Source organism: Xenopus laevis, chromosome 1L, assembly GCF_017654675.1.
Source record: "Xenopus laevis strain J_2021 chromosome 1L, Xenopus_laevis_v10.1, whole genome shotgun sequence".
NCBI classification, from domain to species: Eukaryota; Metazoa; Chordata; class Amphibia; order Anura; family Pipidae; genus Xenopus; species Xenopus laevis.
In genome coordinates this window covers 64,787,008-64,803,373 of record NC_054371.1, presented here as the reverse complement: position 1 = coordinate 64,803,373, position 16,366 = coordinate 64,787,008, and the positions used below count along the sequence as shown (strand labels likewise).

The 16,366-nt window shown below is 42.5% G+C and overlaps 1 protein-coding gene across 2 annotated transcripts; it reads left to right on the top strand.

Annotated features, from left to right (window-relative positions):
• The first annotated feature begins 8,379 nt into the window (after positions 1-8,379).
• On the top strand, positions 8,380-15,201 carry rab33b.L (RAB33B, member RAS oncogene family L homeolog). Of its 2 annotated transcripts, none has more exons than XM_041561249.1 (3): positions 8,380-8,618; positions 12,613-12,876; positions 14,435-15,201. In XM_041561249.1, exons 2-3 carry the CDS (start codon positions 12,631-12,633, stop codon positions 14,867-14,869), a joined length of 681 nt encoding a protein of 226 aa, XP_041417183.1. In that variant the 5' UTR covers positions 8,380-8,618; positions 12,613-12,630; the 3' UTR covers positions 14,870-15,201.
• The last annotated feature ends 1,165 nt before the right edge of the window (positions 15,202-16,366 follow it).

Here is a 16,366-nt window from a genome sequence, read left to right as displayed (position 1 = left end):
AGAAAAAGGAAATTATTTATAAAAAATTGGATTAGTTGAATAAAATGAAGTCTATGGGAGATGGAATTCGGAGCTTCTTGGATAATGGGTTTCCAGATAATGGATCCCACACCTGAAATATTTAGGAGCACATTAAGCACTAATCAAGTGATTAAGCAAAATTAAATGATTGACCAAATGTGGGGAAGAAAAGGATGGGTTATATACTGCACCTGAATATCTCTCATTGTTCTTAATCAGTATGGCCTTGTTGATCTTCTCTAGGTCTTTGTAGAGGTGTTTCAGGTGGGCCTTGATGTATCTGTAGTCCTGCCAGAACTCGTTCCTAAGATTTAATTTCCACCATTTTGTGATCTCCACACAGTCCTTTGCCATCCACAGATCGTAGAGTGCAGTCCTGATGTCATAGGTGATCTTGTCCCTGATGCACTCGAGATAAGGGCCAGCGAGTGGATCTTCAAAATCCCTGATCTCAAAGATGCCCAGATCAGGCGAGATCCACGGTAAGGGCTAGAAAAATGTAAGAAGCAAGAAAACATTGAGGTCAGGGCACACACTATGCTAAACCCTCTCATATTTCTGTTTCATTGTATTTACACACAAGATATGCCATGTTTAGCATTGGGTTAGCCCCTCCTTTAACCCCTTGGATACCTTTCTCAGCAGTCAGAAAATAAAATGAGGAAATTAGCTGTGAGCACCTTTACCTTTTCATAGCGCCACTGGTAGTAAAGCCTGCTACTTGCACTCATGCCCATCTTTGATGTTCCTGTAATATAAAATAGAGATTTGGGAAGGTTAGAGTTAACATAAAGATGTAAGACCCCCAAATAAACACAATAAAGAGGTAAAAAACAGCAGCATATTGACACCTTATTTGATAAGAACCCTTTTCATTCAGAAACGATGGTTTTAATATGGTTCCAATTAGAAACAAATGCTTACTTATGCATATAGAATGCCCCTCCCCACCAGCTCCTCATGTCCCTATTTTAAGACAATACCATCCCATTTTATTTGGTCCACAAATTAGCCCATTATTTTTGTCAGGGCCCCCTCTGGATCAGCAGTTACACAAAAAGGTAGACCTTGATGAATGTGTGTCTTTATTCAGCCTCATCTACTGTGTAATACATATTATAGATGGGAACAAGGCCGCCATTAGAAATCACAGGGCCTCATACAACAAAGTTTTTGGGGGCCCCTTGGCCCCGCCCACACTTGTACCCGAGCCCCACCCCAGATTCCACCCACTCCACATCACAGTTAAAAGACCACACAGACATCAGCGCTAAAAAAGTAACCCCCCCCCCACACACAAGTTATAAAAAGCTAGGGCCCCTTTATAAGTTTAAAAAAAAAAACATTGGCACCAGGGCCCCCCATAAAAGTATTTTAAAAAAAACATTGGCTCCAGGTCCCTCCTTACAAGTTAAAAAAAAAATTTTTTTTTTAAAAAACATTGGTGGCAGGGGCCCCCTTACAAGTTAAAAAAAATAGCGGCCCCAAAAAATATTTTAAAAAAAAACTTTGGTGGCAGGGGCCTATAGAATAGAATTAAAATAATACATTGTTGGCCAGGGGATTAAAAAAAAACACAAATTGGTGGTCAGTAGAATTGAACTCATGGCTTCAGGACTTCAACTTCGCCTCTTTTCGTGACTTTGGGTCTTTTCGCGCTACGGGACTTCGGCTATTTTCGTAGCTTTGGGTCTTTTTGCTGCTTCGGGAGTTCGGCTTCGGCTGTTTTCGTGACTTTGGGTCCTTTGGCTGTTCGGCTTTTTGTCACTTCCGCATTTCGGCTGTTCGTTACTTGAAAAATGGCTGCACAGCTCGGGTGCTCTCAAACGGGGCCCAGCTCTTTCAAAAGTGCAGCACTGCTGGGCCCCCCTTCATGCACGTAACACTTGTTCCCCCCCCCTGATGGTGGCCCTGGATGGGAAATGCAGGACCCTTACCTTCCTCCAAATAACCCACAATGGGTTGGGCAAGTTGTTCTTCTGCTCCTGATGAAAGTTGATAGTCTTTAAAAAGACTTTTGTGTTTCTTCTTTATCGCCTTCTGCTCCTGGGAATCGCTGAGAATCGTTGAGAATCACTAGGAATCGCTGAGAATCACTAGGAATCGCTCGTATTTCACTTAATGGGGAGAGAAAAAGAGAGAAAAGATTATGAACTGAACCCTCTCTGCCATATATATCTATATATACTGGATTTCCCTTACTAGCTCAATACTGCGATACTGAATATGATTGTGCCTTATAAATAACCAGTAACACCAATCAGCAGCAACTTTAAAAGATGAAGGAGCTGATTGGGAGAGACAGAATTTATTGGTGCAATCAAGGGCCCTAGACACCCCTGCTAAGGTTGGGTCCTGGTGACACAATGCACAAACTAATAATTAAATGAACACTTGGAATCACCCTTCATTTCTATGCCAATTGCTTTCTCCAGTGCTCAATTAAATTGAATTTAGAAATGAACTGGAGTGATTATTTGGGCGTGAGCATTTGGTTGACCATACACTGAACTGGAAATCACATGGGGACAAAACATCCCAAATCCCCCTGTGCCATTACTGTAAAGCTGTATGTTACTGGCAGGGTGTTATAGGGGCAGAAGACACTGGTTCCCATTAGAGGCCCAGGTGAGTAATGGTCCCACTGGGGGTTTTCATAACCAGTCAAGCTCTGATCAGTGCCCCTGCACCCATAACACAAGGCACCCTAATTCTAGGTAATAATCATTGTTCTGGCTTGTGCTACTTGTTTTTCTTCTCAGGTCCTCCCTTACCCATCATCTACTCTAATGCCGAGGCCACTAGGATGAGTGATGAGTGGGACAGTTGGCCAATGGCAGTTGGAAAATGGCAGTTGACATTAACAGCTAAAGAGCAGCAGAGTAAATGGTCTTACACTTAAAAAGCTGTAACAAGTAAACAAGAAATACCAATCACACTATATTCTATAACTACAAGTCAGCCACAGGGGGTGCTGGGAATTGTAGTTAAGGCACAGCTAAATTAGCACAGGTTAAGAGTGAGACAGCAAGTTCTCATATTGTCTCACTCCCCTTAGCAATGGCACACAGGCAGATTTTTGGTACTTTGGCACCCACAAGTTTTAGTAGTTTGGGAAGGGGCAGGGCTGCCACCAGAAACCCTTTTCAAGGCCCCATCATTGATTGTCCCCTTCCTTAGGTAGTTGTACCCATTTGTACCCCCTGATGGCTTATCACCAAAAATACCCCCCACACACATTTTTCCAATGAAAAAGATGGAAATGGAAAGACAAACTGACATCTCCAATGGACAATTTCATAACAAGCACCTTCCCAGGCAATGGTGGGGTAATTTTGGGAGCTTTGGCTCGAGACTAAAGTCCGGACTGGGATTTAAAAAGGGCCCTGGCATTTGAGACACACAGAGGTCCTCACAGCCCCCCCCCCCAGCAGCCCAATAAATAATGTCTGTCTATTATAGCACCCCCTTTGGCATTTGCCAGAACCCAGTCCGGGCCGGGCTCTAGTCCCAGAACTACTATAAATCATATAAGCCACACTGCCCAAACTATCCCCTTGTATCATTGACTTTATGCCCCCCCATAAAGTCTGCTCCACTTACCTCTGAATCCAGAAATGAAATACTGGTCACTTGTGCCTGAGCCGTTAAGTCACCTTCCCTGGCAGCTTTCAGCCAATCAGTGCTGAGCTGGGAGTGATGTCATCCTCAAGTAAGGCATGATATACCAGTAATTGGCAGCCAATCAGTCACACACATGTGCATTTATGAAAATACAACACATAGATATCAAACATAAGCAGTCATAGATCCAGGACCACCATCAGAACTCACTGGTCCCTGACTGGACTCTCCCATGCCCAATGAATGAAGGTCCTGCTGAGATCTCATAGCTCTGCTACTGGTTCTGACTTTGAATGCTGGGAATTGTAATTTAGCAGTGGCTAGAGAGATACAGTTATAGGATCACTGAGGCAGACAGTGGTATTCTGTTGGGAATATGTTTTTTCACTTTACTCTTTTGCAGCTATTTATGTTTGAATTGGGATATTTTTCGTGAATTTTCCCCGAAATCTCTGAATTCTTCTGAGTTTTCATCCGAAAGCTCAGAAAACATAGTGAAATTGCGCAAAACCCCCCGACACAACCAAAAATCTATGGGACTGTTCCCATTGACTTTTATGCAACCTCCACAGGTTTGAGATGCCGTTTTTTGCCGCATTTTAGCCCTCGGGGTGTAATAAATTCCGAAAAATTTGTGATGACCAATTTTATATATAAAAAAAATCACTCATTTAATTGGATTTCGGGGAATTTCGTGTAAATAACCCCCTATGTCTAGCCCCATGTCAGATTTCACAATTAAATATAAAAAAACAAACTGTTTGCTATTTTGAGAAACAGATTTCAGTGCAGAATTCTGCTGGAGCAGCACTATTAATGGATGTGTTTTGACAAAAAACATTTTTTTCCATGACAGTATCTCTTTAAGATACCACACTCAGTTGCCCAATTGCTTTCAGAAATTCGGTCTGTCTCCAGCAAACAGGGCAATGGAAATACTACCATGCAGACCCTGTAACAAAAGGGTGTGGTATAACAGCTCCATCAGCTCCATATTCAGAGTCAGATTGGGCTGGCGGGACACCGGGAAAAAACCCGGTGGGCCCCGGCTCTAGATCTGCACCATGGTTTTCTTTCTAGATCTGCACCCTGGTTTTCTTTCTGCCACGACCGGCCTGTGGCTGCAGCGTGCCAAGATGTTCTGATGCTCATGCACGAATGCACGCTAACACAAATGCGCATGTGCACAACGGTGGGGTTGGCCCTCAGTCCAACCCTGTATGTATTTTTATAAATATTGTTTTTGAACATTAGCTGATTTAAATAACTAGAACACGTCATTGCAATGGCATTAGAAACGTCATTAAAAAAATGCAAACCTTAATTGGAGGGAAGGCTGCCATAAGCAGTACTGGGCCAGGCCGGCCGCCCCTGTGTGTGAGCAAGCGCACGAAACCGAGGACGCGGGTGCGCTACTGAGGACGCGCGTGCGCAACCGTGCGCAATCAAGGACGCGCGTGCGCAACCGTGCGCAATCAAGGACGCGTGTGCGCAACCAAGGACGCGCGTTTCTGCCTGCCATTTATTTAACGCACTGTAACTAATATTTGCTTGTAAGGCTGTATTTAATATATGAAGCTGACTATGACTGACTGCACCTTGTATATATTTAACTGCTTAGAATCCTGGCTATTTTATGACTAGGCTGCTTGAACTATTTCCCCAGCAGTAATCAGTTATCACTTGTATCTCAGGTGTTAGATATAAAAACATGTAGATAACAGCTACCTTTAAAGGGAAGATATAATCTATTAAATCGGATGGCCCATGAGAACCTGAGCACCTGACACTGCCTCCCAATTACTGGTAACACTAGTAAAGGTCATGTTAAGCCTAAGGATGCTATTGTGAGCACTTTCAGGCTGATATGTGATAGTTGCTTTGAGCAAATGTACATTCAGTTTAGCCTTCTTGGTTACTTTATAGATAAAACAGAATAGAGAAATGGGGAAGCTAGGGAGGTCATTACATTTTCTGTTTCAGGCTCATGTCATTCATCAGAATTGTCCCATAGAAGTGGAGGAGACAAAATCGTGACATTCTTTTTTATTAGAGCCTATGGTAAGCATACTGTATTGGCAGCTGTTTTCCTAAATAATGGGTGTCCTCATCTTGTGGATATAATAGCTATTGTCAGAATGACCCATTGGATCTTTTACAGTGGACCCAGGGGCGATCCTGGCACCTCTGCCGCCTGAGGCAGCAGCAGTTGCTGCTGCCCCCCCTCCCCCGGAAATTTGTTTTTTGCTGCCCCTGGTACCTAGTGGACCCTGACCTGTGTGAGTGGGCTCTTTCTGAAGTATAGAGCATTAACTCTTCTCTACCTTGTTCATGTTCTGTTTTTTTTATGTATCCCCAGCAGCAAAATATATTGGAAAGGACTAATTTAAAACTCTGCAAAGGGGTCAGAGAAAAGACAACAACCAAATGTATTGCCACACACAATCAAGCAAATACAGGGAAATTGTTAATTATATAGGGTTGACAAATTGAGTTTTTTCAGAGAGAATTTGTAAATGGTAGATAGTTACCAGTAGGTTCCTCAAAGATACATATTGAGCTGTATATGTGAGCAGAAAACATCACAGGGATAGAGGTGTTCTTCCTGCACTTTGTCTGACTGTGTTATCCTCTGACATATATACATTTCCACAAACACAGAATATGAGGAAATATGTGGCTTCCTTTTTGCTAGCGTGCTAGACACCAAGGTATATTTATAAAGATGTTTATACCGAAATATGTGTCAACAGTGGTAACAAATTAAAGGTGTCCTTTCATGCATTGCAGAAATCATGTATTGTTAAAAGCTAATTCGTATATTTAAATGTTGTGTATTTTTATGCCACACTAATGCTTAGAACTAGGAAATTATTTGACATCACCTCATACCTGGCTTGACCCCTTCAAATTCTGCTATAAAATGTTGTATAAAAGTGTTTCTTTTCACTCAACAGTTTTTTACATGCTGTCTTTCCTTCTTGCAAGCTAGAGCCTCTTTTTACACCAGCATCTTATACTAGACTATACACACACACACGTATAAAGTCACCACACAGATTTACAAATATGTTTGATTTTTTATTGTTTACTGAGGCATTAGTGATGTTTGATAAATTTCAATGCAGTTTTTTTTACACGGATTTATAAGTATATCCCATAATGTATAGCAACAGTCAAACAAAGGGGCCCAGGCCAAATCATTTTATTCAAAGCCCAAGGTGGTTTGTTAAAGGGAATCTGTCATGATTTATTTGATGTAGTTTTGATTTCTAAATTACACTGTTTAAATACAAATAATTTAGTCTACAATATAAAATGTAATTCCTAAAACAGCAAGTGTATTTTTTTTTTAGCTGATTACCTTCCCATTGTTCTGTTGTTAGGCTGCTGGGGGGGAAAGTGAGTGGTGATATCACTCCAACTTGCAGTACAGCATTAAAGAGTGACTGATGTTTATCAGAGCACAAGTCACATGACTGAGAGCAGCTGAAAAACTTCCCAACTTGCCCAATTGCTTTTAGAAATTCCCTTCAAAAATTAGCACAGGTCTGTCTCCAGTGAACAGGGCAATGGAAATACTACCATGCAGACCCTGTAACAAAAGGGTGTGGTATAACAGCTCCATCATAGCTTTTGTTAACTAAAATGCCCCTGTTGCTAGTTATGTATTCAGGGTCAGATTGGGCCGGCGGGACACCGGGAAAAAACCCGGTGGGCCCCGGCTCTAGATCTGCACCCTGGTTTTCTTCCTGCCACGACCGGCCTGTTGCGGTAGCGTTCTAACATGTGGTAATGCTCATGCACGAATGAGCGCTAACACGCATGCGCACAGGCGCAGCAGTGAGGTTGCCGGACGAGAGGCCCTGAGGCAGCAGCCCAGAGCCTGGCCAGACCAAGCAGGCCAGGCGCCCTAGGGAACCTGCCCGGCCACGGCTTCGGCTGAGAGTCATGATGCCGAACTGCCACACTTAGTTGGGGAAAGAGGGAACCGGACATGGGGTAGGTGACAGAGCAGGTACGTGCCTGGCACCCCCAGCTTTATGCCCTAGGCACGTGCCTACCTCTAGTTCCTGACCTGCAGCAGCCCCCCTCGGAGGGAAGAGGCACCTGAAGCAGAAGCCCCAGTGGCCCCCAGTCCTACCCTGTATGTATTTATATAAATATTGCTTTTGAACATTAGCTGATTTAAATAACACACCATGGCAATTACATTACATTTACACTTCATTACAAAAAATGCAAATATTAGTTGGAGGGAAGGCTGCCATAAGCAGTAGTGGGCCAGAGCCGGAGCAATGCGCAACCGGGGACGTGCGTGCGCAACAATGCGCAATCAAGGACGCGCGTGCGTGATCGCGCGCAACCGAGGGCGCGCTTGCTTGTCGTGCGCAAAGCACTTTGACCAGAGAGCCCTTCTGCGCTTCACACATTTGCCGAACTAGGGCTAGGCTGAGATAAGATAAGACAGAGGCAGACATATAAGCAAGTGTAAGGTGGGTACAGGTGCATTATTACACAAATTTCCTGAATCTGAGCACAGTTATAGTTCATGCACCATTTTAGAAGGATAATAATATAATGGCTATCAAATGGTATCAATGGTATATAATGGTATCAATGGTATATAATGGTATCAAATTTCATAACTGCAACGCCCACATCCCTTTCCTTATAACGGAATGCTAGCACGTGAACCCCTAGGGAGCCCACAATCCTTCTGCTCTACAAGCAAACTGCCCTTTTTCAAAATGTCCGCCGCTGATCTGACGCACTTGCAGCTGCCGGAAAGAGGAGGCGCCACGGCCAGCCAGCTGGGAGCTGATGGGGTGTGAAAATGCGGAATCACAGCGCAATTTCCTACTGCTCGGACTTAGTGCTACTGTTGGTTGGAGGGGTTAAGAAGAGTCGCGGCAACAACGCAACTGGTATCGCTGCGTCTTATTTCGTGCATCTCGCGTATATTCTCCTCGGTGAGTGACTGCGCGCTGCTGTTCCTCTTCTAACTCCGCGCTCAAAGGATCAGGACGTGGCGCTGCTGCACAGCCGGTATGTGAGTTGTGTCTTTCCCTGGGATTCCCTCCCTGCTCATGTAGCGATAAGTTGCCTTTAAACACTCCATTTGAAACTAACACTCATGGATAGATAAGTGCAAGTAAGGACAGGCGCATTAAAAGAAGCAAAACCGCAAACTACTGCTGGTAGGGTTTTTCTTCCTTCATGGTTGTGGTGAGATGTTGCTGCTTCCTTTCTGCAGTCATTTTCCTTATGAGCATCTACAATATAAATACCGAGTGGAGGAGACTGCAGAAGTTGTATACATTGGATATTCCATTCTCAAGAAGCTGTGCTGCTAATGATTAAGAATCAGGAAGGTATGGCTATACTATAAATCATACCTCCCAGAAAAAGAAACAAAGTTTCTCACTTAAAGGACCAGTAACATCAAAAATTTTTTTTTAAAAATTCGTTAGTATACAACGAAAAAAAAACACCAAGACAAATGAAACTTTAAATAGCAAAGCCTTTATTAAGAAATAACTTACAGAAACTCCACTTCCGCTCCTCTTCAGAAACGGCGACCATCCATTCTGCGGCGCTTGATTTCTCCTCCCTGGCTATTCACCGACAGCTGTTCTCTTCTTCATCCTCCTCCCAGGTGTCCAACAGCAGCAGTAGGAAGTCGATGTGGACAGGCTCCCCAATGGCTCTACAAGAGGTGCAGTAAGGTAGAGGAGTGAAGACACGAGTGTGCAGCCTGCGGGGGAGCCGAGCTGAACCGGTACCTATACTGCCTCCTAATCCTCCTGCGCTGCCGGTGCAACTGGTCATAGACAGACAGAAACTGGATCCTTCCCGTGTATCTAGAGCCCAGCAGCAGCGGGTATGGGGGTCGCCTTCCTATTTCCGTGTTATAAAACCTGGGATCTCCACGGACGTGCAGCCTGCGGGGGAGCCGAAGCAGAACCCCTGCCTATACCTCCTCCTCCTGCGCTGCGAGCGCTACTGGTCAAGAACACATACAGAAGATCGTAAGCTGCTAGTGTGTGATCGCCCCAGAGATTATTGCGCTGGCTGTTTGGTTACTGCGCCGCAGAATGGATGGTCGCCGTGTCGCCGTTTCTGAAGAGGAGCGGAAGTGGAGTTTCTGTAAGTTATTTCTTAATAAAGGCTTTGCTATTTAAAGTTTCATTTGTCTTGGTGTTTTTTTTTCGTTGTATACTAACGAATTTTTAAAAAATTTTTTTTGATGTTACTGGTCCTTTAATTGGCTTTTAGCAGAGAGCACAGAACAGCTAACAGGTGCAAATAAGATACTTTGTAACAATTTTGAGACACAAAAAAACAGTTTAGATAAGAAGTATTTTCAAACATTCATAACCTGCCAAATTTTGTAAAATGAACACGGTAATTAGGGGGTGTGACCACAGAAAGGGGCGTGGTCAAAACATTTTGCTGTTCTACGTGTGAAAAACATTTTTGTCCCTCCTTTTTATTTTTAAAATATTGGGAGGTATGTATAAATCAGTGCAGCCTGCAGAATGCGTATCTAAATACCTTGATCAATATCTGCACTGCATGTGAATTTCATGTGGGCCTGGATTGAAGTGGGTGAGCTGGTAGCTAGTGTTAGCCAATGATTTCTTATCTTCTGCTGTTCAAATATGAAATCGCCAATTGTCCAGCACTCTCTAATGATAAAATCGTTAGTATCCCATTGCTCATGGAATCACCCTGCATTCAGAGGATCCATTGTCCTGGATGATGGACATTCAGAGCATCCATTGTCCTGGATGATGGACATTGAGTATCCATTGTCCTGGACGATGGACATTCAGTGGATCCATTGTCGTGGACGATGGACATTCAGAGGATCCATTGTCCTGGACGGTGGACATTCAGAGGATCCATTGTCCTGGACGGTTGACATTCAGAGGATCCATTGTCCTGGACGGTGGACATTCAGAGGATCCATTGTCCTGGACGGTGGACATTCAGAGGATCCATTGTCCTGGACGGTGGACATTCAGAGGATCCATTGTCCTGGATGGTGGACATTCAGTGGATCCATTGTCCTGGACGGTGGACATTCAGAGGATCCATTGTCCTGGATGGTGGACATTCAGTGGATCCATTGTCCTGGACGGTGGACATTCAGAGGATCCATTGTCCTGGACGGTGGACATTCAGAGGATCCATTGTCCTGGACGGTGGACATTCAGTGGATCCATTGTCCTGGACGGTGGACATTCAGAGGATCCATTGTCGTGGACGGTGGACATTCAGAGGATCCATTGTCCTGGACGGTGGACATTTAGTGGATCCATTGTCCTGGACGGTGGACATTCAGAGGATCCATTGTCCTGGACGGTGGACATTCAGAGGATCCATTGTCCTGGACGGTGGACATTCAGTGGATCCATTGTCCTGGACGGTGGACATTCAGAGGATCCATTGTCCTGGACGGTGGACATTCAGAGGATCCATTGTCCTGGACGGTGGACATTCAGAGGATACATTGTCCTGGATGGTGGATATTCAGAGGATCCATTGTCCTGGATGATGGACATTCAGAGGATCCATTGTCCTGGATGATGGACATTCAGAGGATCCATTGTCCTGGATGATGGACATTCAGAGGATCCATCGTAGCAGTGAATGCACTAAGCACTAGTTACTATGCATGACTAGAACTGAAGATCTGCTGTTTGGTTTTGCATAATCCAGCCTAGATTATGACTAAATTTTAAATCTTCCGTTGGTCTGAAATGTTCAAAGTAATAAATTATTGATCGTGTAACAGAAAATATATCACTGTAATTACCTAAGTGAACTCTTTCACAAAATGATAAATATGTCATTTAAAAAGTAACCAGATATATACGTTAGTGGATTGCACAAGAGATATTGGCGAGTTGTAAACATCAAAAAATAAACTTAAACCAAACCACTGTTGAGATTTTCCCAGACCATTCTGCTCTGTTACTCTGCAGCATTCAGTCTTCACTGTATAAATTAAAGGAGAAGTAACGTTTTGCATAATGAAAGAAATTGACCTCCTAGGTGACTTTTACTGGGGGGGGGGGGTCCTGCAGCCACCAATCCAACCCCGTGTGTGCATACAGTATGTTATTCAGCATTAGTGATGCCTGGGAAAGGTAAGTAAAATCGCAACATGTTGCTGCTTTAATTTTTACCTAAACTGTTTTCTTATAAGGCTATGGGCACACAGGCTGTTGTCAGTATTTTTGTAGGCTGAGAGAAGCAGATCTGCTCAGTGCCCCTGCTCCATTGATTTGAATATGATCAGCCTGTGTGCGCTCACATATATTGGATCATGAAGCTGAGGTCAGTGTGTGATGCACACAGTCTGATTTGAATTCAAATCAATGGAGCAGGGGCACTGAGCAGATCTGCTTCTCTCAGCCTGGAAAAATATGCAACCTGACAACAGCCACTGACAACCGCCTGTGTGCCCATAGCCTAAGGCCACCAGCCTGGGGAAAACAACTTGGTGACTGGATTCACTGGGTGGTGCCTAACATTTTAAAACCTAGTGAAAACAGGATTCCTTGCCCTTTAAAACCTTTGGAAATCTATATTGCATGCGTACTGAAAAGTAGTCAGAAATGTTTTCTTTTTTTAATGCAAAAACTATTTTTGGGTGGAGGGGTCCTTTATGGAAATGAAGCACATAGCAAAATGGCCATTGGTATGCATGGGAATGATGGGAGAGCTGAACTGGGAAAAATAGGGATTCAGATAGCAGAGATGAGGGGATGCAACAAAATATATCAATACTTCTCCTTTAATTAGATAATCATCTGTTTTTCTTTTAAATAATTCCTACCTACTTTCTAGGAAGGTGGGGGAAAAAATTGTCAGGTGTTTATATCTACGCTTTTTTTTTTTTTTGGCAGCATGGCATTTTTTTGTCTCATTTATGGCTATATTCTATATTTCAAGGTCCACGTTGTGACTATAATGTCAGCAGGCTCGGGTGGTGATGGAGGCTTGGAGTCCTCGCTGGAGGCGAGTATAAGCAGCTCTTGTTCGTTTGGTGTGACCCGTGCCAGGATTTTTAAGATCATTGTAATTGGGGATTCAAATGTCGGAAAAACTTGTCTGACTTACCGATTTTGCACCAGTTGCTTTCCGGAAAGGACAGAAGCTACAATAGGGGTGGACTTTCGAGAAAGAACTGTGGACATAGACGGGGAGAGGATCAAGGTAAGGAAACTAATGGAGAAGTCTGTGGAAAGAAGAGTAGTGCATTTAATATACACACCAGAGAAAGATGCAGCTCATCCATATTTGTGTTTCCATAGATCCCCTCTTCCTGTTTTAAGAAACAATAGCACCTATTTTTGCATGAGCTCATTCAGCTGGACTTATTAAAGAAAAAAGTGCATAAACACTCTCTGAACTCGTAAATAGGAATGAATAATGCTGCACCTCCCACACATATGTGTGGAATCAAAATGTCAATCCACAAAAATTATATAACATACCCTTTATTAAATTATGTTAAAATAAATATTCCCCAAATAAAAGTAAGTATTAAACGTTCCCAGTCTGATGGTAGAAATATGAAAGGTCTCTAACTACCCAGTAGGATTTGGCTGTTTATAATTCGCTACCTTTGTAACACCTTTATCAGGTACCCGGATATTGATATTGAGGCTGTTGTAATTCATTACATTTGTAACATCTTTATCTGGCGTCCGGATGAATTTGTTCCTACCTGGTTACTAAAGTTTCATAGAGAGACCCTGTAAAAAGTCTGTTGATAAACTTCTTAATTTTACTTATACTTCATAGTCACTATAGCATTAAAGTGGAATACTCTGACTTTTAAGAGTAAATTTAAAGAAAATTAAAAAGAAACAGCTGATTATTCCTAAATTGAAATTTGATGGGAATAGAAGTTTTGAAATGTTTTATTTTGATTCCTGTAACCACTATAAGAGGTAAATTTATGCAATTTTGTATCATTTTTCCTTTTTTTTTATTTTGTCATATTATTATTATTATAAATTTCTCATACTTATATGCCACTTAATGCCTGCTTAGATATATGTTTTAAAAAGAAAAAACTCCAATAAAAACTATTGAAAACGTAAAAAGTCTGTTGTGATCTGCCTGTCACTTAAAGTGCGTAGAGAGTCTTACTATTCCTGCTTTACTTGCTGAGAAAGAGCTCTAGAGAATCGGCGTATGAGATCTGAATTCACGCCAGGCCTCAAAAGTCAACGTATCATATCTGAGTTCTGCCCAATAGTTTTTCTACCGACCCAATCGGTAGCCATTTTTGGCATTTTCCCTTATTTCCTATTCCCACCTGCCTGACTCGTATTTTGCTTTTACACAGGTTTTTCAAATGCTAACTGAATTGCCAAAAGTAAACCTTTTTCTTTTTTACACAGGCTTACACTGAGAGAAGGTATTCTAGTCTGGCTATGATTCAAAGGGACCATTTTCACATCCACCTTTATGCTGGCATTCATTCAACCCCTCCCACACTTTGTATCATGGTTAAATTATGGATTCTGGGACTTAAAGTCCTTCTGCTTCAGATAACATTTTTGCATGTTTTTTTATCTGTTAGAGCATTTGTTATTAGTGTATAAATAGTGAGCCAGATCCCTAAAAATTGTGATAATAAACTCACATGTGGCAGATTAAATTGTTCAGGAAAATTCCGCTCTATATACAGACACAATTAGACCAACAGATATGATAAAACTGTTACTGAAATGTGACTGAAATGCTTTTCTACCCTTTGTAGATTCAGCTATGGGACACTGCAGGACAGGAACGTTTCCGTAAGAGTATGGTGCACCATTACTACAGGAATGTGCATGCTGTAGTCTTTGTCTATGATATCACCAATATGGCCAGTTTTCAGAGTTTACCTGCCTGGATTGAGGAGTGCAAACAGCACCTAATATCCAATGATGTGCCCCGTATCTTGGTTGGTAATAAATGTGACTTGCTAGCCTGTATCCAGGTTCCCACGGACATGGCTCAGAAGTTCGCCGACTCACACAGCATGCCCATGTTTGAAACATCAGCCAAAAGAACAAATGACCACGTGGAAGCCATCTTCATGACGCTTGCTCACAAACTCAAAAGCCACAAGCCACTGATTTTGAGCCAGCCTCCTGATAGTACAGTGGAGTTGAATTCAGGTCCAAAGACTTTGTTTCCATGTGGCTGCTAGGGTTTATTATTTTTATAAGATTTATCACTGAAATTGAACCACATTGGAGCTTTTTAGACTGGTCTTCAAGTTGTGGTTATAAGGAGGGTGCATGGATTCTGTGATATTTGCTCTAGGCTCTTAAAATCATGGGAGTTTTCCTTATCTGCATGATTTCATTTTTAGCATTGCCACCTCTTGTAGCAGCCGTGCAGTGGATTGCTTGCATTATACATCTGATAACTCAGCACTGTTTAATAGTTTCCACTTGGACGCAGATATGTCCTTTGCTAAAAGGTTTTGCTTACTCAGAGAGCCCAATTTTAATAATTAAAGAAAGGGAAGTAATTATGCATCTGCAGTATGCTTTCTTCATATGGCTTACAATTTAATAGTTTCAACATCGAGTTTTATAGATCGAGCTTCATGATAGGTCTCTTGCATGTATATGCTGATTGTTAGATCTTCCATTTTGTTGTGTTCACTGCTACTATTGTACACAACAATACTATATGGGGCAGATTTATCAAGGGTCGATGAGAAAATTTGAATTTTCGTTTTTTTTTTATTTTGTCTGGTCAAATTCGACTAGGGAGTTATTCAGATTGGATTTGAATTACATTTTTGAAATTTATCATACTCTGGCCCTTTAAGAACTCGAATTCGACTATTCGCCACCTAAAACCTTCCGAATTGCTGTTTAAGTCAATGGGAGATGTCCAGGGAATAATTTTTAGTTGTTCCTGACATACGAAAAAAAAAAACCTGAATCAAGTTTCGAGTTTTCAAGTTGATTTCATTCATCCGAGTTTAAAGTTTTGTTTTACTAAATTTCGATTTTGTCGAATTTATGTGAGTTTAGGGGAGTTTTTAAAAACTCACATAAATTCGAAATGTGACCTTTGATAAATGTGCCTCTGTGTATAAAACCTGTAATGTTTTTTTTGTGACTCTTTAGATTAATTGGTGCATCATCTGGCAGTGTGAACATAGAACTTATTTTTACCTAAAACATTTTCAATGCATTGGCACCCTTAATGCTCCAAGACCAAGGCATTTTTACTTGGGGGTGCCAAAAGTGAGGCACCCCCAAGTGATTGTATCTACTTACCTGACACCCCAAGAGAAAACTGCACTGGCCCGGGGTTATTCCATCAAGCACCACAGACAGGGCCGGATTTACATAGTGGGCGCCCCTAGGCCCAATGCCGTTTGTCGCCCCTGTCCCCTCCCCCTCATCTGGACTGGAGCAATGGGGATTTAAAAAATGATTGTATCTCCAGCGCATCCCCAGTGTTTTTGAACCAATGTGGGTGTGGTTGGGCAGCATGCCGCCCCCCTAAAGTCCTGCCGCCCTAGGCCCGTCCTAGGTGGCCTTTCCACAAATCCGGGCCTGACCACAGAGCAATAGTCTTCCTGCTTCTTCTTTCTTCAAATTTCCCGGGGCAGACTCATGAGCGGGAGAACAAAGGAGAACAAAATAGACGACTTTTTTCGTTAAAGTTCGACTTTTCCCTC